The following is a 12,648-nucleotide window of genomic DNA, read 5'->3' as shown; positions in this document are numbered from 1 at the left end:
AGTTCCATTAGAATAAAGCACGTTTTATTCAAACACATTCTTGGTATACACTTCTTCACCCTATTCCTTCTGCTTTTCTCTCCTACTATCCACTTTTCTCACAAAAGGATTTTGCCTACTAACCTTACTTATTGTTAACATATTCAGATATTCAATGACTTCAGCTTCTTTATCACAAGGATATATTATCTCTTACCAGCCACTCACTAATCTGAAACACAGATGCCTAAGTACATTGTATATAAATCTAGTTTACTACTTACCCCATCATACAGGCTCATCAGATTGTTCTGGTGTGATAAGGCCTTCCTCGAGTCACAACACATGAGCTGCTATAAAGCAACATGTCTGTGCAGGCGGCCAATAAACATGTTGAGTTATTAAACCCTCATCTCACCCTGGAACCTGTTGTAAACTGAAGAATACTTTTTGATGGGTCATAGTATCATAGTATATAAGGCTGTAAAAAGATGCAAATCCATCAAGTGCAACCTTTAGGAATTAAACAAATGTGCATATTAACGCAAAAATTACTTTTCCAAAGTCTAGGTTATAATCCTGGATTATATGAGGGGTTTTTAGGGCTAAAAATATTGATGATCTATTTGTAGGATGAGTTAGCAATATCAGATTGTTGGGGCTCCAGTATAGATCATCTATTCTCATCAGCTATTAAGCAGGGTTTGGTAGAGTAAGCAAACAGCTCTGTTAGCTGTGTAGTGGCTGACCCTAGTCATTGCAGTTTAGCCCCCTTTAAATGAATGGTAGCTGATCTGCACAGACCTGATCTAACCACTGCACAGAGAAAGGAGCTATCTTCTTCCTGTTCTGTTCTAGTTTTATCAGCTGTGGAGAACAGCTCATCTTTGGAGGGCTGGGTGCTGTACTCCCACAAATATTATTATCTTGTAAAAATACTTAAATCATTCTGTTATATTCCTAGTTTTTATCTTTTGAAGGTAAAGTAAGGTCAGTCATATTTAATAATATTTCAAGGTTTTATCTTGTTGTAGTATTAGGTTTGTGTTGTTTTATAATTCTATTAGCTTTTTGGCTGTAATAACCGGTCTGTATTTTTCAGGAGTTGTTTCTATTTATATGTGCTTCCTTAAATACAATTCTATGCATTCATAAAATCAATCAATGGACCAGGCATCTATTTTATGGTAAGGCATCTGCAGAAAAAAAAGAATACCTATCTATTTGTAGAATTAACCTGTAAACACTTTAGTAAATTAATGGGATCTGTACTGGAACTGTACCTTGAAAAATAGCCTTAGCCACAAATGAAATTTAAGACTAACCCTCCAAATCCATTGCCATCTCCAATATATCATTTTCCTAGTAAGTAATTCTGGTCCCATATAAGATCACCTTCTCACCTCCTGTTCCTTTACAAGCTTTATCCATATAGCGACCTGACGGCTGGGTATTGATTTCTGGTGTAAAGTAGATGGTTTTATGCTTCAAGGTCAGGCTAATAAATCTATAGGATTGGGATACATCCATGTATTGAACCTTTGTAGGAATGATTCATGACATATTGTTTTCTAGGGATTTTAAACATCACTGACATAGATTTCTTGTGGACCTGGAGAACCTCAGTACCAAAACTACATGAAGCTGAGGTGGTTGTGTGTAAATTTTTATTCATTTTAAAGGGGAATTTATAGAGGTTTTTATAACATGGATTGCGTGCATTGAAGTCCAGCTTCAGCGCTGCCTTTCACATGGCCAGAATATCCGCAGGTTTCAGGAGTGTAGTAAATAACAAAACATCTCTATAAAACGACTGGAATTATTTGAAGACTTCACTTTTTGAGCTGACGGAGAAAGCACAGCTCAGCAAAGTGCAGGATGCCAGTATCATTGCGAGTTAGTTAACTGGAAAAGGTGGAGGCGATATTAATCAAAAATGGATTTACTGGAAGTGAGTTAAGCCTGAAATGTGCTTGCCGGATAGCAGATTTATGGTTTGCCTGGATCTCCACTGTTCTCTACCGCTATTATTTATAATGGATCTCTAAAATTATTTATGGAATTTATTATTATTTATTGTCAAAATGATCATGGCTGGTACTAGAAATAGAGACAGAATATAAATGACCACTTGGTAGTTTACAGCATGCGAAGGTGTAAATGAAGCAGCAGCCAACAAATAAATGCATGTTAGAGTGAGTGTATGTATGAGAGAACATTGCTTTTCTCACTAGCGCTTTAGCACTCAGTACTGCACGGACAATGCACTCTCATCATTACTGTTTCCTGAAGGCTTTCATGCATTTTACCAAATTGCTTATGGACAAACAAAAACATTTCCTCAGGCCAGTTTTGTAGGAAGAGAATTAATGGGAATATAAAGAAACTCTAAACATAGAAAATAGCTAGAAACAGAAAAAATACTGTATTTGTCCCCTATATCACTTTCAATCCACAGCTAAAGGGTCTCCCTTCCACATTATATTTTCCTTTAATTTCATTCAAATTTTGACATCTGCAATTTTCAATCTGTTCGCCATGAAGCTTTTAAGAATATTTTATATTATGATGCTTGGCCAAGAAAAAGGAATTGTATTTTACACATTGCATGTCGTTTCTGAGTTTACTTTATTCCCTGCAAAAGATGCAAACAAAACCCATTTCATTGGAATATATTTGCATGTTGCTTGTGACCCCCAAATGTCTCTTGGCACTTGGCCTCAAGCCCTCAATAGAAATCCACAAAGCTCCATTGTTACATAAGGGCGGATTGCTACACTTTGGTTTGCCCTGAAGTATAAACATTTTGCATGTGGACAACAGAAAACTGATAGTGAAGAAACCCAACATATTTGCTTTGTAGAGGAGTAGTATTTATTTTTGTAAAAGATAGACAGCCTCCACAATGCATGGTAAGAAGTGATTAGTAAATTGTATAATACATGTATAGATATACATATAAATGTATAATTTATTTCTATTTTATTTCTACACAGCATTTATTTGACAAATAAATAAAAGGAAAGGCAAACCTACATTCATATAATATATTCTGGAAAGTCCATCATTTTTCTTCCATGGTTATTCCACAGGAGAGTTTGACTATACACGCCATGGAGCTGTAGATGGTTGTACTCATTAGGATAATGTCAGCTAATGGTCATATAGTCACACATTCACAGGAATGGAGTCTACAGAATTATAGCCAGTGGTAGCTGGAGTGTTGACTAGTTGCAACCCAACTATGTTTTATTTTTGTTTATATTGTAACCCATCACTAACAGATTTCCAAGCTTTCATAGTTCATGAACTGTTGGAAGAAGCCCTTTATTATTCAGCAGTTACCCTTTATACCTCCTTTTCTCTTTTTAGGGCATGTTTCACGGCCTGGTTCTTGCAATAACCAGGAATGAACATCGCAGGTGGCACCATTGAACCTATAGCACATTCCCTATCCCACAACTGAACTAAAACAAGCTTACTTCATGACAAGTTCTTAAAAAGGTCATAATTACCAGAATTTTTTGCCATTTATGCACAAACACTTTTAATATGTTGGGTTATAGGGTTAATAGCAGCTTTTGACTTCTTGTGACTAATTCTGGTAATGCATTTTGCTAGAGCTGAAATATAAGTTCTGCCTAGCTGATACATTTTTTAAAGACAAAAAGTGGCATAAACCACAAAAGATCTCATACCTGCACTGATCCACTGTATTGATTTTGGTGCTACTCCATTATTGTCTCTTCTCCCTGGTCCCTGTTGATACATAGGAACTGCTGCTCAGCCATGTTGAGTGGGACCTGTGTGATGAGGGGAACCAGTATTGGGGCATTAAAACATAAATTATCCACTGGAGAACGCTCTTGAGCTGAGCTGTGTTGCAGATCCCTGTATAGCCGATGACATCTGTCACTTTGTTCTTGAAATTAGAGGAGTTGACAGACATTGGATGCCCACTGATCAGAATTTGTGGCATATCCAAGTGATGCGAATACCCTTTTAAATACAACCATTCTGCAAGAACAAAGTTCATGGGGGGATTTGTCAAGAGCTTGGACATTGTTCCCCCTGCCCTGCACATTGTGCTGTATATACTAGGAGTTTGTGTAAAGGGATATATTCTATGCTAGGCCATGCAATGGCTACTTGGCATGGAGGCTGCATAAGGGGGTGGGGGGTTGGAGTCAAAATCCCTGGCCTTGCATATGTATTACACTGCCTTGTTAACTTAGAACTGTAAGAGTTTTATATTGTATGTATTATATGTACATGATTGGCTTTTTCAGTTTAGCTTTACATATTACAGATTGTTGGTATTACATGTGTCTTTTACTTGTGAGTGTCTTTCCTTGTCTGGATGTTGTCGTGAAATCTATAAATGTGGAGTAGCATTGGAGCTAACAGAAATACCACACGTAAGAAAGTTTAATAAAAGTCTTTTTGAACATGGGATTTTCTTCCGTGTAGCCGCCACATCAGTGAGCTCTTGAGATGGGTTCACGTGAGGAGTCAGTGACCTGTGGTAATAATTACACGTCCACATGAAAGAGAGGATGCCCCACTGCTGCGCAGTATAACAACAAGCTCATGCTCAGTTTTGGCTCCGCTTTTCAGCATTCCTTGCTTACTGACTTTTCAGATTTGTTTTAACTTTAAACACACTCCTCTTTTTTAACCTCTGTGGTATGCAATCTCTGTATGCCCCAGTCTCACAAGGATGTGAGGGATGAGGCAGACATATTGCACTCACTTAGCAGAGAAATAGCAAGTATGATGAAAGGGAAAAGAAAGCCAGTTCCTTGTCCTGCAGCTTCCACATCAGCAGTGAAATCTGTTCATGTAAGTGCTTGCTTTTTCTTTATATTCTCATTTCCATTTCCCATGTAGACTTCTACTCCTTGTATCAAATGCCACTCTACATTACGTCTCCGACACTTGTCAGAACCTCCGACGCCTTCTTACTGTCTTTCCTAAGAAATTCTTACTTTTGCTAAGTATAACTACAGTATATATAGTAATTGGGTAAACTAGTAAGAAGATCATAAGGATTAAACAAAGTAGTGGATAGTGGAAGGAAAGGGTCTGAGATTATGTGATAATATGATGAATTTAGAATGATTTGCATCATTTCAACAACTTCTAAATGTGTCATCATACCGTATTATTGGTAAAGCTTGTTATGGAAGAAGTAACAACTATATGCAAGAAGTCATGCATAGCTTATAGATGAGAAGTAGAGCAGGTCGTTTTCAGAACCTGTCCCTGTACTGTCCTGTACATGCAGGTTACGTACAAGATAGGGTCTATCTAGCTTTGTTCTTAAGCTGAATTTGTATGTAAGTCAGAACAGGTATATTTTATAAGTGTTACTCGAGACAAAATATTTTTTCCTTGCCTGTGACAATTTTGTGATGTCATGGGAACAAGGATTAACAATAAAGCTTTATTATAGATTCTCTTACTTTTTAAAAATTCTTTATTTATACAGCATTTTCCAAATAAAAGCAAGGCAAAACAGATATAGATACAAAGACCTTTATATTTAATAATAATACTAATAAAGCTTTATATATTTTGCAGCCCTGTAGAGATCATTGGGTATGTATACAAATAAAACAAGACATTACCGACTAATAACATAATCAGATGAAACAATAGGAGTGAGGGCCTTGCTCGCCATAGTTTACACTCTATGAGGAAGAAGGAGTAACGTAGAAGGTATATTTTAGGGGATTAAATTAAATAAATAGATAAATAATTCTGAATGAACAAGTCACTAGTGTCTATGGATATTTACGAGGTTGCATCGGTCTTCAGAGAAACCTGCTTAATACTAGCAAGTAATGAGGAATTACATAGACTGGAGGATAAATCAGTGGAGGTTTATAGAAAGTTACGTGCAGTTAGGAAACGTGATAGGCCTGCCTGAAAAAATGGGTGTTTAGGATACTTTTGAAAGTTTGGTAGTTAGGAATTTGATTATTGCAGCTTGGGGTTAAAGTTCAGTAAATTACCACTAGAGCTTCACAGAGTCAAAGTGGGCAGAGAGCTATTTTTGTAACTAGGAGTTGTCTAAAAGTCAGGTGTCCTTAAGTTTGGAATATTTACTTTATTAAGGAATGACCAGTCATGATCAGTCATATTTGTAAAATAGGCCAATAAGATTATTCCACTTGTAAGGGACTGACTGCTCTGGGATTAGTTCCTTTCTGCATAATTCCCCCTTAGTTTGCAGATGATAAGGCACAAAACATGACTTGAAATGGGCTTTAAAGCGTAACTGTAACGTTATTGACAAAAAATTAGTTTTAGCACATCTGGATAGAGCATTTGACAACAATTCCAATGACACCTGTATCATGCTGCTGGCTTCTTTCTATCCTGAGGTATAGGGCTAATAGATATATGAGGCTATCTGTAATATCCTCTCAGTTTTTCCTAATGTGGGCAGGACTTCCTGGTTGTGACATCAGCTATGGGCAATGATGCTAATAGCACTCAGGGCATTCATGTGAATGTGCACAAACCTCTCCGCCAATCAGGATACAGAATCAGTGTTACTTCTTGGAATAAGATCTAGTGTCGAGCAAGGCAGGGAAGACAGCACTGGATCTCTGCATCATACAATAATCTAATACATCACAAAGAAAAAGAAATATCAAAACATGTCCACCTACACTTTAAAACACCTACATAGGAATAAAAAGATAAACACATGGCACAATCACTGTATGTGTACATTATAAATATATACTCACAGTGAGGGTGTGTTCACACATAGCAATAAACGCATGCATTTTCAAATGCATCAGAACAGCTGAGAAGAGATTTGCCTGATGTTAACAACATTGTGCTTAAAAACCACATGTGTTAACACAATGTTAACAGCTATGTTATCAGACAAATCGCCTCTTCTCAACTGTTCTGATGTGTTACTGCCACGTGTGAACGCACCCTGAAACCTCTGCAGTAAAACACCTCTCTGAAAGGACCCCCTCCCTACAAGACAGTTTTTTTATTCAGTCACTGATTTTTTTGCCATTATACATTATGAAAGCTGACTGATTTGAGGATCACCACTTTCCTGTGCAAAGAGATCTGCTCATATAGGTTGCACTGTACTGTATATACACTGTGCTGTGTGTGCAGGATCTGATCTATTCATTAGAACTGATGGGGAGCCTGAGCTATGGCTTTATTTTTGCCCTCAAACTTTCATACATGTACATATCCAAACTTTCAAACACAAACAGCTCTGCTACATACCATTCCTGGTATGTATTTGGGTGAGCTGAAGCATGTGATCAGTCACATGCTTATGGCATCACTGCAGGTCCTAGAGCTCATTAGATGCTTCCGGGACATTGTCCTGTTACTGATCAGGAGTATGCATGTGCTAGTAAACCCAACCCCCACCTTCCACTCCTCCATCTACCTACGGATTCCCATGGCAACCAATCCACACAAAGACAGCCAGAGAGATAAGGTATTGGTAGCATCTAGCCTACTAGCTGACGACTGCAGATAGGTAATGATTGTTAATCAGAGAACTGCTTATATTGGCTTAGTGCAGAACTGGGCACAAGTTTTTATACTTTACAGTTGCACTTTAATGATGCTGAGTTCACACTGGCTTCTATCTGCATGATATATAATATATCAGTGCTCAGATTAGAAAATTCACAATAAATACATAAATAAAAAACCTTTCCAATCAGTCACCTGATTCCCAGTCCCCTCTGAAGTTCTCTATAAAGTTGTCCAGACTTCTCTGCTCTGCACTATGTGCAGTTTGCCCGTGTACTGTACTGTACTGCTCCAACTTTTTTCTTGTGCGCCTTAAACATAGGACTTGTGATACAATTCTGTCAAACTTTACATGATAAATCAGGCACACGGTCCAAATGAGCACCAGAATTCCCATTTCAGTGGAGAAATTTGTGTTGCATGCCAAATAGTGCAGCTGTGCCACACCGTGCTGCCAAGCGTGCCAGAAATGTGTCTCGGACACTTCTTAAATACATGTGCAAGTGTGCGCCAGTTTTCTGGTGAACTTGGCACATTCTTTTAGGTGCAAACTGGTTGCAAAGGTATTTAGGAAATGTCTGCACCACATTTGTGTCTCACGTGACCGTTTTCTGGCACGGCTGCACTAGTCTTCATGTGACACAAATTTCTGGTGCACTCTGTCGGGGCAGTGCAGGGAGCGACAGATTCATGCAGAACGTGCGCCAAAAATCCCTCTGCACATAGTGCTGTTTGCACTGTTCTTAGTAAATGTGCCCCTATGTCTAATGCATGAGTGATTCCTAAACATACATAGCTACATATATATATATTATTACATGTATATATTCCCTTGAAGATTTTGGCTGAGTATATGTTACAATGGCCTCTGTGGGGAAATGTTTTATCAGGAAACTTGTATTTTTTAGGAACATAAACAATAATAATCCATGTTTACTTAGAACCATTTGATCACTAGACAGATCAGGACTTCAAACAAGTGAACAGCAAAACATTGCCCTTTCCCAAACAGACACATGGTTTTACAATGTGCAATTTCAGACAATGGTATAAAAGAAATAAAAAAAATAATGATCTAGACTTGTTAAATAAGCTTGACCTGTGACTTGACTTGTGTTAGAAGTGTTCATAAAATCTTGGATAACCAATTTAATATTATTATTCTTTTTGTTGAATTTTAGATTAGTTATCCTGGGAATTAGATACTGATCATCTTTTATTCATATAAAAAGTGTAATGTCATAGTTATAATGGGTGGAGTGCTTTCAGAAGGAGCACACATCATGAATAGTCATTTTCTTAAAGCAATGTTATTGCAGGGAAAGGATGACTTTGGGAATGAGGTGCGATCTGGAGAGCAGGGAGTGTGAGTTGGTGTGTCCGTCATCCCTGTTTTTATTAAGTAGGTAATTTGATTGTCCTCATTGTGCGTAACTTGAGCATTTTAAATGGATTACATTCTTATGTGAGGTTTTATATTGCTTACATTTACTTTGTACTTTTGTAATTTGATTTTACGAGTCAAACTGTGTCCCAAAGACAAGTTACCAGCAATCAATATCTTCAATCATTGACATAAAGATACACACATCCAGCTTAATTGTTGGCCTGTGGGCTACATGCCGTCCCATGGAGAAATTAATCATTGCCAATTAGTGAAGGGAAGATGGAAAGGGAATCAATGAGAGCACAATGCAATCATGAGGTAGGAGCTGAAGGAACTCTAGATGCCAAAGCTAGAGAGCGATATTGTGAGATAACTTTCTAGTGCAAGGATTTTAAGGTATATATATATTCACCTATTTGATATGTGAGCTTTCTGGTTCCCAATTTTTTCCGATAATAAAAGTTTACAGAAAAACCATTATAAAATAGCAAAAAATTGTGTGTCAAAAAACATTTTTTTTAATTGTATAAATTGTATTATAAACATATTTTTATATGAGGGTTTTTTCAAGGAAGATCATTACTGGTGAGGCTGCTAGTGAACATTCACTTCATCCCTCTTAAGGTAGTTTCAGGCATGGTGAGGTTTTTTCTTCAGTAAATTTTGAAATGTGCATGCTGATTTTCCTGCTCTGTATGGAAGGACTTTTGAAGACGTCATTGACATGTAATGTAGTGTGCGTTCTCTGAGCACACTTTTATAATTCATGTTGTTCTTCGGTGCTGTTTTTAGATTCTGACATCTGAATTGTCTTGTACAGTAACATCACAGATACTGCTAGACAACAATGAATATGATTGGTCAAATATAATTAGGGACTTTTATCATACGCTGGTGCATCGTAAGCATGTTAGACCGCCCCTCCGGATACATGATGAGGCACAGGAGTCCCGATGTAACCGTCAGGCAGCTGCACTCATGGGTAATTCTTCACCAGGCCCTGTCTGACATAGAATTGTGCTATTACATGCGCTCCCTCAGGCCTGAACAGGCACAGGTAATGGGGGATAATAATCACAATACCTGGTGGCTAACAAGGGACTGCTATTATTTCAGGGTTTGCATGGCAGAGAACTGGTGAACAAGCCCTGAGAAATGTCCCCCAATGAATCTAAAGACCCTGCCCCATAGCCCTGATAACTTGAATGTAAGGTGAGACACAGCTTGGCCACTACAAAGAAATATATTTCCATTCTATATGTTGGGGGGTCATGCACACCAACGTTGTTTTTGGTTGTGTGTTACATTGGGCTAGCACATGTCCATAATTGCCAAAGCCCCGTGTCTGAGCCACCAGACAAAGCCACAAGCAGGTCCTTGGCAGGTGGCATTAGATAGGAACAGGAATAGCTAATCTGGTATCAAACCCCCCAACAAAATCACATTAATGTTCTCTCTTCAGGATACCTAATCAAAATCAGTAATCCTTGAACACCGATTTAACCATCCTGTATGGTCATACAGAATTTCTGTGTGATCTGTCAGGGATTAATAGAAGAGAACAATGTGACTGGTTGTATTTCAGATTGTTGATGTCAGCAGTGTGGTATTATAGCACAAAGTCATCATCAAGGGAGATCATGCTCTGGCTGCTCTGGCATGTAAGACATTGAAGACGCTTCATCTTCATGTTGGTGTGTAACGTTTCGTTACCTGCATTGGTAAAAAACGGGGTGCAGCTAGGAGTAAGGAAAATCAGACTAACCGCAATCAACTGGTCCATATAGCAACGTTCTATAAATAGGGTGTTGGCTTTATGAGAGTCCTAATGGAGTCCTGTCATGTTTATTCCTAAAGAGTTGACATATAGTACCTGAATGCATGGGCCAGCTGATGGGTTTATTTTTTATTTTTGTTATATTTTATTTGCTTTGCACGTCTATTACATTTATTTAGGTTGTTTTTTTTATTTGCAATGTGTAATATTCATTTAATATACAAAAACAAATGGTAAAAGGAGACATGTCTATGTGTATTGTTATGCACAGTTCTATTTACTTTGCATTTGCTGCCTCGTAAAATAGGTTTGCTTCCATTGTGCTGTATGGGAAGTCTCATTTGCACTCATCTAGATTCCAGATATGTCTAACATCTCATTTGTTCAGTTGTTGAAGCACAGTACAATTTTCAGAAATGAGTTTGCCCTGTAGCATGAAAACGGAACGGGACGTGGCTTCCCTGGAAGGGTTGCCGTGGCCTGTCACATTCAGTGTGTACTGAGGCATGCCTCCTTCCCAAACATCTCTCTCATTCTCATTCCCAACCAGTGTTTCTTAGGCTTCCTCAGTCCCATAGCTCATTATCTTTCCGGGCTGCATGTTGGTGGCTGGAATAGGAAATCTTCGAGAAAACAGGGGTCATTTAAACTTGTTAGTGATGTGAACTGTGTGTGCAGCCATCTGATATATAACCTTATGTAACTGCTGGGGCTACATATGTCAGAGAACAGAGCTGGACACAGATTTATGAATGGTTGTAAGACAGAAGCACAGAGGAAGAAGTCATGAAGACCATGGATTGTGCCTTATCCTACTCTACATTCAGCATACATTTCTGTCAGTGGGGTTATAATATAGATTTATTTTATTTAGATTTATTTATTTTGTGTAATTTTTTTTTATAGAATATACGTTTTATTTAGTGCTGGCTTTGTAAGCTTTTCCTAATTTTGGCATCTCATTCTGTAGTAGTGTTACAATTCAGAATCTAGCATGATCACCAACAAGCCAGTAAGTGAAGTTACTGTGAACATCACAGCTGCAGTCCACACAAGCCTTGAATAGACAAAAGGACAGCTGAATCCTGAAAATATATACCACAGTTGCAAAACTACTTCTAAGATCCAAACATACCCCTTAACTACCCTAGACCACCATGGTTAGTACCATTAAATGTCCCACTGACCACCAACTTCAAAGCCACCCTGGACCAACAAGGGTATTATGCTTAACCCATAATATATTCAAAAATAAAATTCACTATTAAAACCCAAGCCCTCAGCATAAACAGTGACTGCAATTTCACTGACTGTGTATATTCCCTGTACTGTGGTGTCACTGTGTGTATTGTCTATGTTCTGTGACATCACTGTGTGTATTATCTCTGTACTTAAAGGGGTTGTCCGAGTTTTTGAAAGAAAGCTAAAAGTGGCCGGGACAGGGCTGCTTAAAAAAAATAAAGATTTACTTACCTCCCGGTGCCCTCCCGTATCCAGCGCTGCTGTCACTCCGGTCCGGGCGCCATGTAAACAAACATGGCCGCCGGAGCAGCGCTGGACTCAGTTCCGGCCGGACCCGACAACCTTCCGGCCCCCATACACAATGCTGTGTATAGGGACGGATAGGCGTGCCCGGCCACGGCCGGACGGAAGCTGAATCCAGCGCTGCTCCGGCGGCCATGTTTGTTTACATGGCGCCCGGACCGGAGTGACAGCAGCGCTGGATACGGGAGAGCACCGGGAGGTAAGTACATCTTTATTTTTTTTAAGCAGCCCTGTCCCGGCCACTTTTATCTTTTTTTCAAAAACTCGGACAACCCCTTTAAACATCACAATGTGCATTATTCCTGTACTGTGTGTCTTATCCCTATACTGTGACATCTCTGTGTGTATTATCCCTATACTGTGACATCTCTGTGTGTATTATCCCTATACTGTGACATCACTGTGTGTATTTTAGCAGTGCAGTGATATC

The 12,648-nt window shown here is 38.6% G+C and overlaps 1 protein-coding gene across 15 annotated transcripts in view; it reads left to right on the top strand.

Moving 5' to 3' along the window:
• The window catches only part of TJP1 (tight junction protein 1), a 349,705-nt gene that overhangs the window by 210,112 nt on the left and 126,945 nt on the right, over positions 1-12,648 (top strand). Inside the window, exon 1 of one of the 15 annotated variants that reach the window (XM_072148055.1) lies at positions 4,735-4,821. The exons of the other annotated variants lie outside the window; for them this stretch is intronic. Coding sequence (XP_072004156.1) covers positions 4,753-4,821 — 69 coding nt within the window. The 5' untranslated portion in view covers positions 4,735-4,752. Of the gene's footprint in view, positions 1-4,734; positions 4,822-12,648 lie in introns of those variants that run through there. 15 annotated transcript variants of the gene reach the window in all.

Source organism: Engystomops pustulosus, chromosome 4 (genome assembly GCF_040894005.1).
Source record: "Engystomops pustulosus chromosome 4, aEngPut4.maternal, whole genome shotgun sequence".
Classification (NCBI taxonomy): domain Eukaryota; kingdom Metazoa; phylum Chordata; class Amphibia; order Anura; family Leptodactylidae; genus Engystomops; species Engystomops pustulosus.
This window is presented reverse-complemented; position numbering and strand designations above follow the sequence as displayed.